General features: G+C 45.3%; 1 protein-coding gene across 1 annotated transcript in view; it reads left to right on the top strand.

The window, feature by feature from the left end:
* LOC143926494 (sodium/glucose cotransporter 4-like) overlaps positions 1 to 20,295 on the top strand; it is a 56,022-nt gene extending 35,727 nt beyond the window's left edge. The window contains exons 10-15 of the mRNA XM_077450283.1: positions 7,017 to 7,167; positions 8,893 to 9,058; positions 13,609 to 13,824; positions 15,686 to 15,806; positions 16,714 to 16,779; positions 20,060 to 20,295. Of these exons, the coding sequence (XP_077306409.1) occupies positions 7,017 to 7,167; positions 8,893 to 9,058; positions 13,609 to 13,824; positions 15,686 to 15,806; positions 16,714 to 16,779; positions 20,060 to 20,268 (929 nt within the window). The 3' untranslated portion in view covers positions 20,269 to 20,295. The remainder of the gene's footprint in view (positions 1 to 7,016; positions 7,168 to 8,892; positions 9,059 to 13,608; positions 13,825 to 15,685; positions 15,807 to 16,713; positions 16,780 to 20,059) is intronic.
* The last annotated feature ends 285 nt before the right edge of the window (positions 20,296 to 20,580 follow it).

Below are 20,580 nucleotides of genomic sequence, written 5' to 3'. Positions count from 1 at the left end.
GTCCAGGGAAGGCAAGCGGAGTTCAGCATTAGTCTTCAGACCCCACTGGGAACCTGGACTGGGCTCCCCCAAAGGAGTGCTCTGATCGAGAGCATAACTGCTACATCTTGGCACTTTTTCCCCAACCAATGACCCTATTTGGGGCTAATGAGTCACTATTTATATGGTATAACTGGCAGGGGCGGGGTAACCTTTTTTTTAAAAGAGTGAGAAAACCTGTCCAGCAGCAGTAACTAGACATGTGCAATTCGTTTAGTTCCAAATTAGTTGTTTTTAACAAATTTAGACAAATTTGTTAATTCAGAAATATCCAAATTTCCAAATTTTTCATAATATTCGGAAATTCGAAAATCCAAAAATTCAAAAACACAAAAATTTTAGAAAATCGGAAATAACTAACTAATAATAACGTAACTATTACTAACTATTAAATGACTAGGTATTGGAATTTCCTTTCAAATTTGGCTGTGAATGTAACAAATACGAATTTATCCAAAGTTACGAATTATCTGTAATAACGAATGCGATATCTAAGTGACTGGAAAGTAACGAATTAATAATAAATACCAATAATAATAATAATGAAAACATATTATTATTTCTTTTGTTCCGTCCCATTTGTTTAGACGTGGCATTCTTTATTTCAGATAATTCGTAACTTGAGATAAATTCGTATTTGTTACGTTCACTAACAGCCAAATTTGAAAGGAATTTCCAATATGTATAATGGTTATTGTTAGCTATTATTATTTCAAATCTTTGTTGTTTCTTTTTTTCGAATTCCGAATTTTTGAATTTCCAAATTCAGAATTTTAGAATTTCCATAAAAAACTAAAAACAAATGAAACGGAAAAGAAAATGAACCCTTCTGCTCAGATCCACCAACTCAGCAAGTCAACCAAGGGCAATAGTGGCAACAAGATACATTGTAACATTTAGCCTGCACACATAACCCCAGGGCATGCACACAGCAGAAGGAAAACTTTTAACTCTTTGGAAGCACATGCTTGCAGGCAGATCACTGTAAAAAGTACAAAATGTGTCATTTCATATTACTCATGTTTTTATGATTGGTAAATAAAATTAAACTTTGATTAATCATTGTAAAAGTCAATCAAACTCCATTGCATTACTGTTTAATCTTTCACTCATTTTATCTTTTGAGGTCAAGGGCTCAAAATAGCAAAGCTATCTGAAGCTAGATAAATAGCTAGGTTGTTGTTGGTTGCGGAATTCTCATGTTGCCTGTTTTGGAATTAATCATTCGCCACAACTTAAAGCGGTTGTATAGTCAATTTTATTACTTTTACCTACAGGTAAGCCTATAATAAGGCTTACCTGTAGGTAAAAATAATAACTCCTAAACCAGTACCGTTTAGGAGATATTGCCCTTGCAATGAGCCGCAGACTTCAGCGGCGCATGCGCACAGGGGATTCTTGGCTGAAAGCCCGGCAGACTCTGGATTTTGCCGGAAAGTCACGACATCGCGGCTCCAGCCACTCATAGCGCTGGAGCCGCAATACCCGGAAGACACGCCGAGGCAACATGTCAGCTCCCTCGGCGTGGACCAGGTGAGTTACCGACGCCTCATTCTAAGGTGAGTATTTCGTAATAGCTCATTATGCCTTTTGCCTTACAGGTGTAAAAAAAAAAATACATTTTTGGGGTATACATCCACTTTAAAACAGACCTCTGGTTAGCTAGTATAATTGCCCCTTTGGTAGCTACTAGAGCTGCACGATTCTGGCCAAAATGAGAATCACAATTTTTTTGCTTAGAATAAAAAGATCACGATCCTCGCGATTTAAAATCTTTCACATTATACGAAAAAATTGGGCTAACTTTACTGGTTAGTTTTTAAAGAGGAAGTAAACCCTGATGGGTTTACTTCCTCTTTGTTTCCCTGCAAAGGTAAAGCATAATGGGCTACTATGCATTGCATAGTAGCCCATTATATGTCACTTACCTGACACAGGAACCAGCGATGTCACCGCTGTTCCCTCTTCCACAGAGTGTCCATCTTCTTTCCGGGTATCGTGGCTCTGGCGCTGTGATTGGTCAGAGCTGTATTGAGGTCACTCCCGCACATGCATACGGGAGCCACCACTAACAGCATATCGCTGTTAGCAGCGGCATGCTCAGTGCGCCTGCACCCCACTGTCTATGGTGCAAACACCGTAGACAGTGCCTGTCTTTTTGCAAATATCTCCTAAGCCGTGTAGGTTTAGGAGATATTTCTTGGACCTACAGGTAAGCCTTAATCTAGGCTTACCTGTAGGTCAAAGTGGTCTGTAAAGCCGCGTACACACGGGCGGACTGTCTGGCCAACTAAGTCCGTCAGACAATCCGATGGACAGTCCGTCCTACTTTCGAATGAACGGACTTGACCACACACGATGAACAAACAGTCCGTGGAAAGCTTGCGCGATGACGTGTACAGCACGTACGACGGGACTAGAAATAGGACGTCCAATACACAGCAATGCAACCTTCCGCCGTGTAAATCCTTTCTGAGCATGCGCCATACTTAGTCCGTCCAACTAGCCTACTTACAAGCGGACTGTCCGCTGAAACCAAAGTTGGACGGACAATATTACCGAAATTCCGAAATACTTAGTCCGCCAGACCGCACGCTGAAAAAGTCCGCTGAAGCCCACACACGAGCGGACTGTCCGCTGAAATGTGTTTCGGCGGACTAAGTTGGACAGACAGTCCGCCCGTGTGTACGCGGCTTAAGTGTTTACAACCACTTTAAATTCATTAAAGTAATTTATTCCAAAAAAATTGCATTTGAAAGACCACTGCGCAAATACAGTGTGACATAAAATATTGCAACAACCACCATTTTATTCTCTACTAAAATAAATTAAATATATATATATATATATATATATACACAGAGAGAGAGAGATAATATACACTATATGTTTGGGGGTTCTAAGTAATTTTCTAGCAAAAATAATGATTTTATCTTGAAACCAACAAATGTCAGAAAAAGGTTTAGTGTTTAAGTGGTTAACCTTTCCTCATTTACACATAAGGTCTATTCCTTTGACAAATTGTTAGTGTTTATACTTTGTTCTACTGCTATAGAATGTTGTGATTCTTGGCAGACTCCCCGCTTTTTTTCTTCCTTTCTTTTGACAGCTGTGGCTTCAGAAGAGCACAGAGAATTCTTTGCATGCATTTGAGGCATAGAAAGAATTGTGAAACACTTTTGTTAAGCTCGCAACAGGGAAAAAAATCGCGATAACGGTTCTTGACAATCGTGCAGCTCTAGTAGCCACCCACTTGTATAGTAAGGCTTTAAGGATCTTTGTTAAGTCTAGGGGGCTATACCAGAGAAACATGCACAATGTATGTACCTTATTTGCTACCCTGACAGGGAGGTATTGCTGACCTTTCCTTCTACTTCCCATGCTAGTTCCCTGGCTTCCACTCTGATGCTTGACCTGGAACAAGTATAGAAATGAGCAGCTTCCTTACTTTCATTTGCTCAATGGATATGACGCTGTCAGGGCTGTCTTTAATTTTGATTGGGCCCTGGGCAAACATTTTCTTGGGGTCCCCCCTCCATTCTGAGACATACAAAAAATAGCAGGTAGACTCAAAATCAGTTTACTGCAGCAGATCACGCAGTGATTGCAATTGTTTTTTTTTTTTTCCAGAAATTTTTCTTTATTGAGAAAAATGAAAAAAGAACTTACAGAAGTCTTGAATAGTAGGGACGAACACACAAAAAGGGGATACAAAGCCCAAAACTTTCATCTTATTACAAGACTTATGGTACCAAGACATACAGTAACAAATGAGAATGGGAGACAGGAGTCGTGACCTTCCCTGCTGTTCAGAGTAGGATGCCTGGTGGATAGGCAGAGAGTGTGAAGGGGGTATAAAACATTAGAGTGGGAGGGGCATAATTATAGGAAGGTGTGCTGTGGCTGGGTCTAGGGGGCTTAATCCAGGGGGCTTAAAAGAATTTTGACTATATTGGACCCCACGAGTGGGAGGGAAGTCTGGTGTTTTTCCAATCATGTAATGGATATTTGCTCCTCATTCTTGGGCCTTGTAAATAGGAAGAGTTGAACTAGATATGTGTCCGGCATATGAAGGGTGCCGATTAGGGAAAGTGCCTAGATAGGGATGACAGGGGAGTGTATTGGGGACCAGGTACTAAATGGGTGGGGGGGGGATAAAGGGAAGAAGACAGGGTCAAGGGAGGATGTTGGGGAGGGGGGGCGTCTCTGGCTTCCCCTAATCCTCTAAGGTCCAATAGGAGACCGGAGTGCCAGGGGTAGGGATGATCTTCTGTATGGCAGGTCTTACAAGTGGTAAGGGGGGAGGGCAGAGAGGGAGGTTATAGTGGAGTTCCGACTGGAATGCCTAATAGTGGGCTCTTGTTCATTCCTCTTCTGCGAGGGTGAAGCCATTATATCCCTATATTCTGGTGTCGACTGAAAATGAGACCAGCAGGCCCATTTAGTGCTGTATTTTGTGGGGGTATCCCGTGCAACGTGGATGAGTCTTTCCATTTCAGCCACTTTATTAAGTCTGAAAAACCAGTCCTTGAGTGAAGGTGCGCAATTGGAATTGATTGCAATTGTTTGCCAGAGGTTACAGCCTATCCTTACTGCTCGCTGGCTGGTTGCTAGAGGTTACAACACATAATTTCTGCTTGCCGATTGGTTGCTAAAGGTTAATGCACATCATTACCACTTACTGATTGGCTGCTAGAGATTAAAGCAGATCACTACTGTTCGCTGATTGGTTGCTAAATAATTGAGCAAGTAAAGGGGCACATTAATACACATACTACAGGAGAGTGTCAGAGAGTGTAGACATACTACAGGAGAGGTTCAGAGACGGCAGACATACTACAGGAGACAATCAGAGACTGCGGACATACTGCAGGAGCCAATCAGAGACTGCAGACATACTACAGGAGACAATCAGAGACTGCGGACATACGGCAGGAGACAATCGGAGACTGGCGACATACTGCAGGAGACAGAGACTGGGGACATACTACAGGAGACAGAGACTGGGGACATACTACAGGAGACAGAGACTGGGGACATACTACAGGAGACAATCAGAGACTGCGAACATACTGCAGGAGACAATCAGAGACTGCAGACATACTGCAGGAGACAATCAGAGACTGCAGACATACTGCAGGAGACAATCAGAGACTGCAGACATACTGCAGGAGACAATCGGAGACTGCGGATATACTGCAGGAGACAATCGGAGACTGCGGATATACTGCAGGAGACAATCGGAGACTGCAGATATACTGCAGGAGACAATCAGAGACTGCGAACATACTGCAGGAGACAATCAGAGACTGCGGATATACTGCAGGAGACAATCAGAGACTGCGAACATACTGCAGGAGACAATCAGAGACTGCGGATATACTGCAGGAGACAATCAGAGACTGTGGATATACTGCAGGAGACAATCAGAGACTGCGGATATACTGCAGGAGACAATCAGAGACTGCGAACATACTGCAGGAGACAATAAGAGACTGCGTACATGCTACAGGTGATGGTCAGAGAACTTTTAGCAACGCACAGCTTGACAGTTGAATAACACAGCTCAGGGTTTAAGCAGTCAGGCATTTTATGGGTGCAAGGACATACCTGAGCAGCCAAACACACTACATACATTTAGAGGTATGTGGGCGGGGCTTCCATTCTCTGATCTCACTACAACAGCCGGGAGCTACACTGATGCTTTGTAGGGGGGCCCTGTTACCCGTGAATTGGGGCCCCAATGAAAGTTTTGCAGAGTGCACAGAGGACACGGGAGGCTGTATTCCCGTGCTAGCCAGCTGAGAGGGGGCGGGCCGGGAGCTCCACTGACGTTCTGACCCCGCCCCCGTGCAGCCTGTATGCTCGGAACAGAGCGGCTGTAGTGAGAGCCAGTGATCGGAGTGGGAGCGTCAGTGGCGCTTCCGGCCCCGCCCCCTCTATACTGGCTGGGGAATACAGCCTCCCGTCCCGTGTCCTCTGCGCACTCTGCAAAACCTTCATTGGGGCCCCAATTCGCGGGTAGCAGCGCGGGCCCCCCTACAAACTCTGGGCCCAGGGCAGGTGCCCCGTTTGCCCTGCGCTAAAGACGGCCCTGGACGCTGTGCATGTGCACTCAACTTTTTTGGTTGACCATGGCGAGGCCTGTTCTGAGTGGATCATGTCCTCCTTAAACCACTGTATGGTCTTGGCCACTGTGCTGCAGCTCAGTTTCAGGGTCTTGCCAATCTTCTTATAGCCTAGGCCATCTCTATGTAGAGCAACAATTCTTTTTTTCAGATCCTCAGAGTTCTTTGCCATGAGGTGTCATGTTGAACTTCCAGTGACCAGTATGAGAGAGTGAGAGTGATAACACCAAATTTAACACACCTTCTGCCCATTCACACCTGAGACCTTGTAACACTAATGAGTCACATGACACCGGGGGGGTGGCTAATTGGGCCCAATTTGGACATTTTCACTTAGGGGTGTACTCACTTTTGTTGCTATCAGTTTAGACATTAATGGCTGTGTGTTGAGTTATTTTGAGGTGACAGAAAATTTACACTGTTATACAAGCTGTACACTCACTACTTTACGTTGTAGCAAAGTGTCATTTCTTCAGTGTTGTCACATGAAAATATATTTCCAAAAATGTGAGGGATGCACTCACTATTGTGAGATACTGTGTATGTTTGTATATTTATATATATATGGAGTTGTATAGATCTGTACAATGCTGTGTTTTTTTTTCCTTTCAGTCTGGATTCGTACTGTGATGTTGATTTAAAATTGTGAAAAATTTACAATCACAGCAGTTATGTGCATGATTTACATACACCAGTGGGGAATATTTATCAAATAAATTAGTGACTAAAAAGGACATCCGATGCAGTTGCAGTGCAGTGGTCCAGCCTTTTCCGGGTTAAAACGGGCAGTGAAGAGGCAACATATTATTTTCTAGCTGCCTTTCTGATTTCGTTCTCTTCTGTATTTAGGACTGAAGGGGTTAATGATAGCGGTAATCATGGCTGCCCTGATGAGCTCACTCACATCCATCTTTAATAGCGCAAGCACCATTTTCACTCTGGACATCTGGTTATATTTCCGCAAGAAGGCAAAGGATCGGGAGCTTGTAATTGTGGGTAGGTAAGTATGGTTCCTTTATTGGTTAAAGCGATGCCTGGAACACATAAGAAAAAACCCTTTACCAATGTTGGCCCCTCCAGGATGAATGACAGCCCGCACCATTCAGGATGCTTTTTTGAACCCAGAACGTCAAAGACACAAATATAAATAATGCAGTAATCTAGAAGTCAAATTTAATGTTTAGTGCAGTACAACGTTTTTGATGATTAAAGAAAAATGATGGACAAGAATATACATAGTCGATGCATACTTCTTGTGAATTGTACCTCCAAAAATATTTGTAATTCAGTTCAAACACTTTTTCTGTTACACACAACCCCACCAGACAACTCTGTAACACCATAGATTTCATGGGCAGCTAAAGGATAAATCCAACCAAAATCTTTTTTTGGTTGGAGCCTGTATAATTTTATTTTTTATTTATTTCTATTTTACTACATCTGTGTTCCTATTGAGCAGATTGATAAACATTTTCCCATTGCCTGCCATACCAGAGCCTTGGTATGGGTTCTTTAATGACCAATGATTGTCGATGTTTAATACATCCATAGAATGTTGGATCCCATCCTTTCCTTGCACCCCTCTCTAACCCATCATGTAAAGGGATTTCTTTTTTTCTTACCTGGTAAAGGACACTTGCCTAAATCCACCATCCAGGTCCCCTGCCCGTGCAGTTTCCAGGTGTGAGGACTGCTGATCCAGATAGGCTTGTTATTCTATGCCATCCAGGTCTTCTACCTTCTCCTTGCAATGACATCACACCTCTCCTGGTTTCTGAGTGGACAGCCAAGTAGGTAGTGTTCACATTGCCATATTGTGCAGGTAATATGGACACCCGAAGAAAGACCTTACTATAAAAAAAAAAATTTAATGATCCAGGACCCTAAGAGTTTAGGGAAGTAAAATGGGTATTTTAGATTTTTTTTTCTAGCAATCAGCTAGAGCAGGGGTCTCCAAACTTTCTAAACAAAGGACCAGTTTTACTATCCCTCAGACTTTGGAGGGGCCCTACTGCGGCCAGTGGAAGCAGAAAACGTTCTGGTGTCTGTAACAATGCCCCATGATTGGTGTCCATGAGAGGAATAGTGCCCCATTGGCACCAGTGAGAGGAATAGTGTCCCATCATTGGTGTGTTTTGGAGGAATTGTGTCCCATTGTTAATATCAGTGGGAATAATAGGGGAATCAAAATGCTTCAGTTTGGACACCACTGAGCTAGATGGTAGGGGGAAGAATGAAAGGAATGTTCTTTGTCCAAACTTGGCCTTTAATTCTTGCAAAAAAGTCCAATTCTCTTAATCTTCCTATAAATAAGTAAAATGACAGCATAGTACAATGTTTCAAAGGAGGTCACACATACCTTGATGTGGTTCTTTTTCATATTGTAATAAATGTGTATTTTCTGCAAGTTGGGCTGATGACCTATACGACTGGGGACATTTCCCTTCACTTCAAGTCAGGGCAGGAAGAGTTTGGAAACACTGACAATGAGAACAAAAAAAGTAAGAACGGGTTTAAATCTATGACTGTGTTTTTATTACTGTCCCAATAATTGTACAGGGGTGTTGCAGGGACAGGAAATTAAGTGGACATCTTCCTGATGGGGTCAGGTTTATTTATTTTTTTCCCTCGCATAGGTAAAAGTTTAGCTTTCAGTAGTACAGCCTGGTCCAGGGCCTTTCAAAACCTAAAAGGCATCTGATCTAAATCATTAATTTTCTTTCAGAGTTTGTACCGCACTCCTTGTGGTTATCAGCATCATGTGGATCCCTGTCATTCAACACGTGAGCAGTGGAATAGTTGACTATGTGCAATCTATCAACAGCTACTTGACCCCACCACTGACTGCCATATTTATTCTTGCTATCTTCTTCAAGAGGGTCAATGAGCAGGTGATTTTTAAATTTGGCCTAGAATTATATTTCTCCAGAACACCGGCATACAGGGGCGGACTGACAACTTATGGGGCCCCCGGGCAATAGGAGATCATGGGGCCCCCTGTGTCCCTGTCCATACGCAAACCACACAAAACACCAACTTATTGCACAGCGCCCACATTACATACATTAGTCCCTTCCCCCTTTAGCTATAGTGGCTGCAGCTAAGGATGTACACATGCTGCAGCAGGAATTATACCTCCTGTTGCTTTTGGTGGGTGATTTTGACCCATTCAAGTAAATAGGACCACTCTGCAAACACCTTGCAACTTTGTGCAATGCACGAAGTTGCAGCATGCTAGTGTGGGATCCAAGTGGTTAAAGCAGGTGATGAAGAGGCAATACAAATCTTAACCCTTTTTTTCGCTGTACTGCACAAGGTTGCACGGCCTTTTGCAAAGCAGCCCCATTCACTTGAATGAGTTACGTTTGGCAGGCACTACACTGGTTAAATGTGACAGGGTGTATAATTCCTGCTGGAAATGCAACATGTGTAAACCCCTGGCCACTACAGTTAAAGGGAGTGTGGTTGGGGGTGAGAAAAAAAACAGGGCTCAACTATGAGGTTTTACCACCCCCAAACTGTGAATGTAGACAATCCCTAACTGTCCTGCGCCCCCTATCAGAGTTGATGTTTAGGGGACACCTGGTATGAGGACAGAGAGGGACTCCTGAGATAAGGACAGAGAGGGGGTCCTGGGATGAGAGCAGAGAGGGGGTCCTGGGATGAGAGCAGAGAGGGGGTCCTGGGATGAGAGCAGAGAGGGGGTCCTGGGATAAGAGCAGAGAGGGGGTCCTGGGATAAGAGCAGAGAGGGGTCCTGGGATGAGAGCAGAGAGGGGGCCCAGGGATGAGAGCAGAGAGGGGGTCCTGAGATGAGAGCAGAGAGGGGGTCCGGAGATGAGAGCAGAGAGGGGGTCCGGAGATGAGAGCAGAGAGGGGGTCCTGAGATGAGAGCAGAAAGGAGGCCCAGGGATGAGAGCAGAGAGGGGCTCCTGAGATGAGAGCAGAGAGGGGGGTCCTGAGATGAGAGCAGAGAGGGGGCCCTGGGATGAGAGCAGAGAGGGGGCCCTGGGATGAGAGCAGAGAGGGGGCCCTGGGATGAGAGCAGAGAGGGGGCCCTGGGATGAGAGCAGAGAGGGGGCCCTGGGATGAGAGCAGAGAGGGGGCCCTGGGATGAGAGCAGAGAGGGGGCCCTGGGATGAGAGCAGAGAGGGGGCCCTGGGATGAGAGCAGAGAGGGGGCCCTGGGATGAGAGCAGAGAGGGGGCCCTGGGATGAGAGCAGAGAGGGGGCCCTGGGATGAGAGCAGAGAGGGGGCCCTGGGATGAGAGCAGAGAGGGGGCCCTGGGATGAGAGCAGAGAGGGGGTCCTGAGATGAGAGCAGAGAGGGGGTCCTGAGATGAGAGCAGAGAGGGGGTCCTGGGATGAGAGCAGAGAGGGGGTCCTGGGACGAGAGCAGAGAGGGGGTCCTGGGACGAGAGCAGAGAGGGGGTCCTGGGACGAGAGCAGAGAGGGGGTCCTGGGACGAGAGCAGAGAGGGGGTCCTGGGACGAGAGCAGAGAGGGGGTCCTGGGACGAGAGCAGAGAGGGGGTCCTGGGACGAGAGCAGAGAGGGGGTCCTGAGACGAGAGCAGAGAGGGGGTCCTGAGACGAGAGCAGAGAGGGGGTCCTGAGACGAGAGCAGAGAGGGGGTCCTGAGACGAGAGCAGAGAGGGGGTGCTGAGACGAGAGCAGAGAGGGGGTCCTGAGACGAGAGCAGAGAGGGGGTCCTGAGACGAGAGCAGAGAGGGGGTCCTGAGACGAGAGCAGAGAGGGGGTCCTGAGACGAGAGCAGAGAGGGGGTCCTGAGACGAGAGCAGAAAGGGGGCCCAGGGATGACAGCAGAGAGGGGGTCTTGAGAAGAGAGCAAAGAGGGGGTCCTGAGATGAGAAAGAAAGGGGGCCCAGGGATGACAGCAGAGAGGGGGTCCTGGGATGACAGCAGAGAGAGGGTCCTGGGATGACAGCAGGGAGAGGGTACTGGGATGGGAGCAGAGAGAGGGTCCTGGGATGGGAGCAGAGAGAGGGTCCTGGGATGGGAGCAGAGAGAGGGTCCTGGGATGGGAGCAGAGAGAGGGTCCTGGGATGGGAGCAGAGAGAGGGTCCTGGGATGGGAGCAGAGAGAGGGTCCTGGGATGGGAGCAGAGAGAGGGTCCTGGGATGGGAGCAGAGAGAGGGTCCTGGGATGAGAGCAGAGAGGGAGGGTTCTGGGACGAGAGCAGAGAGGAGTCCTGGGATGAGAACAGAGAGGGGTCCTGAGATGAGAGAAGAAAGGGGGCCCAGGGATGACAGCAGAGAGGGGGCCCAGGGATGACAGCAGAGAGGGGGCCCAGGGATGACAGCAGAGAGGGGGCCCAGGGACGAGAGCAGAGAGGGGGTCCTGGGACGAGAGCAGAGAGGGGGTCCTGGGACGAGAGCAGAGAGGGGGTCCTGGGACGAGAGCAGAGAGGGGGTCCTGGGACGAGAGCAGAGAGGGGGTCCTGGGACGAGAGCAGAGAGGGGGTCCTGGGACGAGAGCAGAGAGGGGGTCCTGGGACGAGAGCAGAGAGGGGGTCCTGGGACGAGAGCAGAGAGGGGGTCCTGGGACGAGAGCAGAGAGGGGGTCCTGGGATGAGAGCAGAGAGGGGGTCCTGGGATGAGAGGGGGTCCTGGGATCCTGGGATGGGAGCAGAGAGAGGGTCCTGGGATGAGAGCAGAGAGGGAGGGTTCTGGGACGAGAGCAGAGAGGAGTCCTGGGACGAGAACAGAGAGGGGGTCCTGAGATGAGAGAAGAAAGGGGGCCCAGGGATGACAGCAGAGAGGGGGCCCAGGGATGACAGCAGAGAGGGGGCCCAGGGATGACAGCAGAGAGGGGGCCCAGGGACGAGAGCAGAGAGGGGGCCCAGGGACGAGAGCAGAGAGGGGGCCCAGGGACGAGAGCAGAGAGGGGGCCCAGGGACGAGAGCAGAGAGGGGGTCCTGGGACGAGAGCAGAGAGGGGGTCCTGGGACGAGAGCAGAGAGGGGGTCCTGGGACGAGAGCAGAGAGGGGGTCCTGGGACGAGAGCAGAGAGGGGGTCCTGGGACGAGAGCAGAGAGGGGGTCCTGGGATGACAGCAGAGAGGGGGTCCTGGGATGAGAGCAGAGAGGGGGTCCTGGGATGAGAGGGGGTCCTGGGATCCTGGGATGAGAGCAGAGAGAGAGGGGTCCTGGGATGACAGCAGAGAGGGAGGGGTCCTGGGACGAGAGCAGAGAGGGGTCCTGGGACGAGAGCAGAGAGGGGTCCTGGGACGAGAGCAGAGAGGGGTCCTGGGATGAGAACAGAAAGATGACAGCAGAGAGGGGGGTCCTGGGACAAGAGGCAAGCAGCATCTCTTTGGTTTTGGGGAGTGTAACAGGATATGTGCTGCGGGATACTTTTGGATTGGGATTGGGTAAAGGACTTGTCCTAATAGGGGGATCGGATTTGTAATCTCCCCACACCACCCCACCCCACCTTGCAGCACAAGTTTGTTGCTCTCCAAAAGCAACCCCCACCATCCCTTCTCAGTGTATGCATCCTGACCCCCCCCCTTCTTGGTTACTGGGACGGTCACAGTGTGTCCCCCTCCCCTATCAAACTATATACCCACCGCAGATGACCAGCACAGCTCTTGCAGTGGATGTCTTTCCTCCCCGGCTCCTCCCACCTCCTGTCTGTGTACACCGGAGCCAAGGAGGAGGATCCTCTGTGAGCTCTCTGTGTGATGTGTGCAGGCTCAGTGGGGAGAGATGCCAGTGTCGGCTGTTAGTGCTGGAGAGGAATGATCGCTGTGTGGGGAACCCGGGCACCCTGAAACACATGTGGGGGAGGTGTCCTGACTCTCAGTGCTCACGCTAGCGTGCCCCTGTCGGAACAGATACCGGAGCTCAGTGCTGGAACTTGTTACAGCACTGGGCTCCATGATCAACACAGACTACCAGGAGCCTCTCATGGGGCCCCCTGCTGGCCCCGAGCCCTCGGGCAGTGCCCGAGTGCCCTAATGGTCAGTCCGCCCCTGCCGCCATATCTTATTGAAGTTTCTGGTGTTTTCCCCCAACTGAAATACACATTAAACACAAGCCCATTTGGGGATGAGCATTCTGAGGCTGTGCTTTACTGAAGTCCTACTGAGATGTGCGCTCATCACAGGCAAAGCAGGTCAAACACAACCTTTTGCCACATTTTGCGTCCAACGGTATTTCAGGTTGGATAGGAAGTGAAAGGAAAATACCACCAATTGGGATATAACATTTGAAAAAAAAGAACTGACAGGATTTAAGCCTTAGTATAGGTGTGTGTAATTTATATGCAGTATTTATTTTTGCTTTTTTTTTTTTTACATATACTTGGATTTTCATCTGTAACTGGCCTACATTGTTGTTTCTATGTGCCTTCTTTAATTAAATGTTGTTCCTCTTTGAACTGCATGCTTACAAGTTAAAATCCTTTCCTTTTCATGTTCAAAGGGTGCGTTCTGGGCCCTGTTAATTGGGATGTTAATTGGATTCATCCGGATGGTCATGGATTTTGTGTATGGTGCACCAAAGTGTGGACAGCTGGACAGTCGACCGTCGATCATCAAGGATGTGCATTACTTGTACTTTACAATGCTTCTATTTGGATTGACAACCATTATCTGCATTGTGATTAGTTTGTGCACCCCGGCCATTCCAGAAGAGCAGGTCAGTGTTTTTCACTGAATCCCCGCTTCTCCTCCTCTCCAGCAGGCATTCAGCGGAAAGTGGAGAGGTCAGTTCCTCTGTATGCAGCCACCCCACTGCTCCTCCTAACTAGTTGTATGGGCGGGGTCACAGCGGGCCCCCTGGAGTGGGGGCCGGGTCGCAATTGTGACCCCTGTAGGTACGACCCTGCTTGTACCCACAAACTATGCTTTTAATTACAGTGGAACCTTGGTTTACAAGTAAAGCGGTTATGGAGCGTCTTGAAAGGAGAGCAACTTTTTTTTTTTTTTTTTAATCCTGACTCGGTTTGCGAGTGTCTCGCAAAACGAGCAGGATTCAAGCCAATGGGGTATGCAGTACCGCATTTGGCCAGAGGTGCGGAGGCGCCAGTGACACTCAGAACGGTTCGGAAATACTCAGAGCCTTCCGGGATCAGCCGAACTGTCCCTGAGTATTTCTGAGGCTCTCCGGCGCCCCCCCCACCTCTGGCCACATGCGGTATTGCATGCAATAGACATCAATGCAGAACAAATTATCTTTGTTTCCATTGACTTCTGTGGGGAAACTCGCTTTGTTATGTGAGTGCTTTGGATTACAAGCATTCTCCTAAAATGGATTATGCTCGTAATCCAACGTTCCATTGTACTATGCTAAAGGTAGAGTCTAATAAACATGTAAAAACCTTGGCACAATCATTTGTAAGATTAAAACTCTTCAATTGCTTATGCTTTTCTGCACACAGCCTACCTTGAAGAAGACCTAGACATAGAATAACATAGTCTTTAACATAGTTCATGACTATAAAAAGTTCAGTGGTCAGAAGTATGTCATATACAGACCAACCTTTTAACACCCTGAAGTTCTGTTGCCACTCCTGGATTCTACCTTCCCTGCACAGCACAGCTAACCTTGGGGCCCTCTCTTCTGTACTGCACACACTCCTGCATCTCTCTGTCTCTCTGCACTATGCAGCCTGCTCTGTATGTCCAGTGGGCAGCCAATCCAGTTTCTACTCTTCTTCCCCGCTGAAAGCTGAATGTAAAATGAATAAATGAATTGCCGACATAAAAAATTCAGAAAAAAAAAGGCTGAAGGGTTCCCCCCAGGTCCATACCAGGCCCTTGGGGTCTAGTATGGATTCGGAGGGGACCCCCGTGTCAAAATTGAAAAAAAAAAATCTGTGGGGTCCCCCCTCAATCCATTCCAGACCCTTATCTGAGCATGCAGCCCGGCAGGTCAGGAAAGGGAAGTTCACAGTTCTGCTTTAAAGGAAAACTGGCATGGGAGAAATGTGGAGGCTGCCATTGCTAATTTATCCTTCACAAAATGGTAGTTGCTGACTGATGTACTGAACCTCAAGCTCAGTCTTGAACTTGTAAGCATATGTCTGACTTTCTTTTACTTCCATTGGCTGCATTGACAGCCAGGAAACTAGTGTTTATCAGAAAGAGATCCGCAATTACAGCTCCCCTATGCTACATTACATAGGTACATAGTAGGTTACGTTGAAAAAAGACAAGCCCACCTTAATGAATGGCCATGTGTCTTGTTAAACTCCCTTATGCTAAAAAGTTTTATCCCTATTGTGGGGTCACCTGTATGGTATTTGTAAATTTAAATCATATCAAGTGTCTCTTCTCCAGAAAGAATAAATTCAGTGCTCATAATCTTTCCTCATAACTAATGTCTGATATGTTTGTGAATGAAAAAACTAGTACAGCACATCATTCTTTGTGGTGGCTCTAATAAGAGAGATCCTAAACATTCATCTCTGCACCCTTCTGGAGTTTTTCACTCTAATTCTTATATCTGTGAATTGAAGAGTTGGTCATTAATGTGCTCTGTTTTATATTTTGTTCAGCTTGCTCGTTTAACTTGGTGGACAAGAGAAGACCCAAATCAGAATGTTATTAGTCAGATGTCTTCATCCCAAGATGCTTGTGAGCTCACCATCAACAACCCCCAGGTGGAGCAGATGCTAGGTAACTTTATCAAAACAATATATACTCTTTGTTCAAATTTTTTTGGCCACCTGACTATCACACATGAGCTTCTTGGACATACCATTCCAAAACCATAAGCATTCCTATGGATCTGCGGTCCTAGTGGTTAGAACAGCCTCCACCCTTTCGGTAAGGCTTTCCTCAACATGCAAAGTTGGGTTCTGATGTTAGATGAGATGACCTGGCTCACTATAGAATTCCAATTTATCAAAAAGTTGTTCAGAAGTGTTGAGATTAGGGCTCTGTGCAGGATACATGTTTTTCTTTTAGTAACCATTCAAACTGTTGTAGCGCAAAAATTAGCACATGGTAATGCACATTAACATGCTGCATAAGTGCAGTTCATTAATGTGTTTATTTGAATGAGTTGCCAATACCAAAAAAGGACCTGCACCATTTTTTGTGATGCAGTGCACCACAATGCACAGCAGTGCGCTAGAGCAAGTGTCTTCTAACATTTGGGGGGTCAGACTGTGGTCAGTGGAATTAGAAAATGTCCTGGCATCATGGAAGTAAACAATGCCATAGGCTTGGTGTTCAGTGGGAGTAAAAAAATAAAAAATTACATCATTGGTGTCAGTAGGAGTAATGCCCCATCATTGATGTTTGTAGGAGGAATAGCGCCCCATCAGTGATGTCAGTAGGTGGAAAAGCGCCTCATCATTGGTGTCAGTGGGAGAATTAGTTCCCTATCTTTTGTGTCAGCGGGAGGAATAGTGCTCTGTATTTGGTGTCAGCAGGAGGAATAATTCTCTGTCTTTGGTATCATTGGAAGGAATAGTGCACCAAGGGCACCGTTGGCCGTGTTGCCATCAGGGATAAGTATGAATTGTCTTTTATGTATCCATATTATTGTATAAGAATTGTGACTGTTTGTGCTACACAGCTGATGATATACCACAGACAGAAGATGCTGTCTCCTCTACTCAGGAACAGAATGGAGGTCATGTAGGTGAGTGCTTAAACTAAGATGCAGCCATTTGTTTCTCCTATATTGGGACATATTTACAGATCTATGGGGAACACAGGCAAAGTTCTCTATGGTCTGATGGAAACCTTATTTATGATGCATACAAAGCGAGTGATAAGGGTTTAATAAGATTGCCTGAATTATCTCACCATCCTTTAATAGTCCAGGAGGCTTGTTAATGTCTCAAATTCCTCTTCCAGAGACCCTTTTGCCAATTTGAAGTATTGCAGATGAAAGCACAGAAAAATCAAGTAGCAGCATGTCTCCTTTCAATAAATTAGGGCTGCAACTAACGATCATTTTCATAATCGATTAGTTGGCCGATTTTTATTGTTTCGATTAATCAGTTAATAACCTTAAATAAAAGTGTGGCGTATAATTTAGTTAATAAGTAAAGTTTAAAAAAAAAAAGGCAATTTATTCTTAAATATGTCTATATGCAGTGGTAAATATAAATAACCAACTATATGGTTAGGGAGCAAAATATCTAATCCACTCTGAGAATAACAGACAGAAGAGATATACTGTATATACTATTAGAGGAGAGAGATACTGTATATACTATTAGAGGAGAGAGATGCTGTTTATACTATTAGAGGAGAGATATAATGTGTATATACTATTAGAGGATATATACTATTAAAGGCTGAATCTGGTAAATATCATTAGACTCCGATCAAATTTTTTTATTTAAAAAACGTCTTCCTTCAAAAAAAATTTAATTTTAAGAACAATTTTCCAATTGTTATGCCCTGTACACACGGTTGGACATTCCAACCACAAAATCCGATGGATTTTGGCCGAAACTTGTGTTGCATACACACGGTCGGACAAAGTTGTTGGAAAATCCGATCGTTCGGAACGAGGTGACATTTGTTGCATACGACGGGACTATGTAGAGGCTAGTAGCCAATAGCTTTGGTCTCGTAATTTAATCTGAGTGTGAGTGGCACTTTGTCTGTCGGAATGCTCTAAAAACGATCGGAAAATGTCCGATCGGATTTTGTTGTCGGAAAATTTTAGATCCAGCTCTTAAACTTTTTCCATCGGGATTTCTGACAGAAAAAGTCAGATAGAGCCCACACATGATCGGATTTTCCGACAACATAATCCGATCGGACCTTTTCCATCATGTGTACAGGGCATTAGTGGGGTCAAATCGATGTTCATTTTCAACCACAGTGACGGGAAAATTTGGAAATAATAGAAAACTACTGGTCGAAGGAATTTTCAGACAGTATATGTGCTTTTTGTTACATTCATTTTAAAAACAGAATGTTAAAACAAGTGAAAATTTCAAACATTCTTTCATTCAGCTTTTGTACAAAGATTTTTCATCTGAATATTCTCGTCTGAAAAATGATCTATGTGGCCAGCATAAGGCTCGGTACACACCTATGCAGTTTGCTTTTGACCTGTTTCTGCAGTGCTTTTTGGTGTGTGTTTTGATTTTTGCGCACGTGATTTTGTGGCAATTTGAGTTTTTGCTTTTTTTTTTTGGCCAGTTTGTTGTTGGGCAGATTAAAAAACTCATTACATGCTTTTCTGCAGCTTCTCCGTTGAAGTATATTGACAATCGTTTTGGCAATGATCAGTGATCCTTCGTCTCCCCTCCAGTTTTAGTTCCTGGCCAATTTTTTTGATAAACTTTGAATAATTTTTGGGTTAAGCTTCAGATGCTGTAGTATGGATAAGGGCATATTTTAGAGAAGGAAAGATAAGAACAGGGCTTCAATGCAGCTGTCAGTGGGTAAGAGCAGCAGCACTGGCACGTATAATGTTGCACATTAATGTGAGTTGCTTTCATTCAAAGGTTTATTTAAATGGGCTGCTTAAGGCTCCTAACTGTATTAAAAAATGCGTAGGCAATATTTTTAGCAATGCTGCGCTGGTGCATTTTAGCACCCAGTGCGACTTTCCAGCACACATGCATTGCACTGCCAAAAATTCTCTATGCATGATGTTTTGTCCAATGTGGTGCATTGGTCAACCTATTCAAAAGGAATGGGCTGCCTTAGCCTAACACACAATGCAACAGCAGCTCGCCAAAGCAGAAAGTGTGTGTTGTGGTCCCTGCAATGCCACCAATATCAACATATGATCATTAAGACCCCCTTCACAGGGGGCGTACTGTAGCGTGTGTTTCTGTTTCCTTTTGCATGGGCATGCACAGCTGTCCGTGCAAACAGATGCAAATGCATTCAGGGCCTTGCACCGACCCGTAAGGAAGTAAAATTGAGATCTACAGTAGTGTCCCAAATGACAGCAATGGGACTGCCTGCATGGAGAGGCATGAAACAATGGTGCACCCTTGTGTGGTTAAATGCGGGCATATGCTGTAGTGTTCCCTTTGTGAAGATCTTGGTCAGTAGCAGGCAGAAAATAAAGGTTCCTTTTAGAGAACACCACTGGTGCAATTATAGTTTAGTGGTTATTCCTTATCTTCAGCCTCGGCCACTTCTAATGCATAATTTGTGAAAAACACAACCCTTGAATCTAGTAATGCACTGAAAATTCGGCCGCCAAAATATAGTCTGAATATAGGGTTTTCAGGGAAAAATCCAAAACAAACAAAGCCAAAAGAAACAAAAATGCTGATAATGGCTGCCAAAAACACCACAATTTTACTTTGCTTATAATATGTTTTTCTTAGGTCATGTGACTCAAAAATGCAACATAGGTGTATTTTCAATGCATTCCAATAGGGTGGTGGATTTTAGGTGCAGTTGCTTTTAACTGGCCAAATATGCAGATATATATTCATATTCATAATAGCAGACAAACTCATATTCATGATAATTAAAAAGTCAAATTTAATACAATTTTTTTATAGGAAAAAAAAAAAAAATATATATATATATATATATATATATATATATATATATATATATAATCTCCTGTTTCCCCTAAAATAAGACCTAGCGTGATTGTCGGAGATGGCTGCAATATAAGCCCTACCCCCCCAAATAAGCCCTACCCTGTGCCCCCGAAAATAAGACCTACAAGGACTTTAACTAGGGCTTATTTGGGGGGTATGGCTTATATTGCAGCCATCACCGACAATCAAGCTAGGTCTTATTTTCGGGGGAAACAGGGTATTGTATTATTTAAAAAAAGCCAAAAAACATACATTTTGGTTTCAGCCAAGTGCATCCTGAATTTTCGGTTTTGCCACTGAAATTTTCATTTTGTTGCACCACTAATTGAATCCTTTGTTGCTCTGTACAAGCCTTGAATATTATACCTCTTTTTATCATTACAGCCCCTTCATACCCCTGGTGGAAGAAGCTCTATTATTGGGTCTGTGGTACCTCGATGCAGCCTAAGATCCAACTGACCAAAGAGGAAGAGCAAAAATTGCAGAAGAAATTGACTAGCATTGAAGAAGAACCTTTCTGGAGGGATGTGTGCAATATAAATGCTGTCATAGTGCTTGCAATAAATGTTTTTCTTTGGGGATATTTTGCATAAAAATGAAGAATAAATGGCATTATTTAATGCATGCTTCAGGCTCCATCAACCATGGCAGACTGTGTAAGGGATAAACTGAACTGGCCACGTGCATGAAATGATGGTTGTAGCTTTTGCGCAATAGGTGACGTGGTGAACTTTTCTGCACATTGTTCATTAATTTCTAAGGTGTGTTATCTAGAACTGCCTTTTTTTTCTTTAAATTTTTACCCCATAAGAACCCCAAAAGGTTTCAGATTTCAGGGAACCCTTACTAAAATCAATAGATGGGGTCAAAGGTAAAAATGCCCCTTACATTAGTGGTCAGTAAGA

This window comes from Lithobates pipiens, unplaced genomic scaffold (assembly GCF_037356315.1).
Source record: "Lithobates pipiens isolate NorthernLeopardFrog02 unplaced genomic scaffold, aLitPip1_a1.2 Scaffold_23, whole genome shotgun sequence".
Taxonomy (NCBI): Eukaryota; Metazoa; Chordata; class Amphibia; order Anura; family Ranidae; genus Lithobates; species Lithobates pipiens.
The sequence above is the reverse complement of the archived record's forward strand: the minus strand, read 5'-3'. Positions and strand labels throughout refer to the sequence as shown.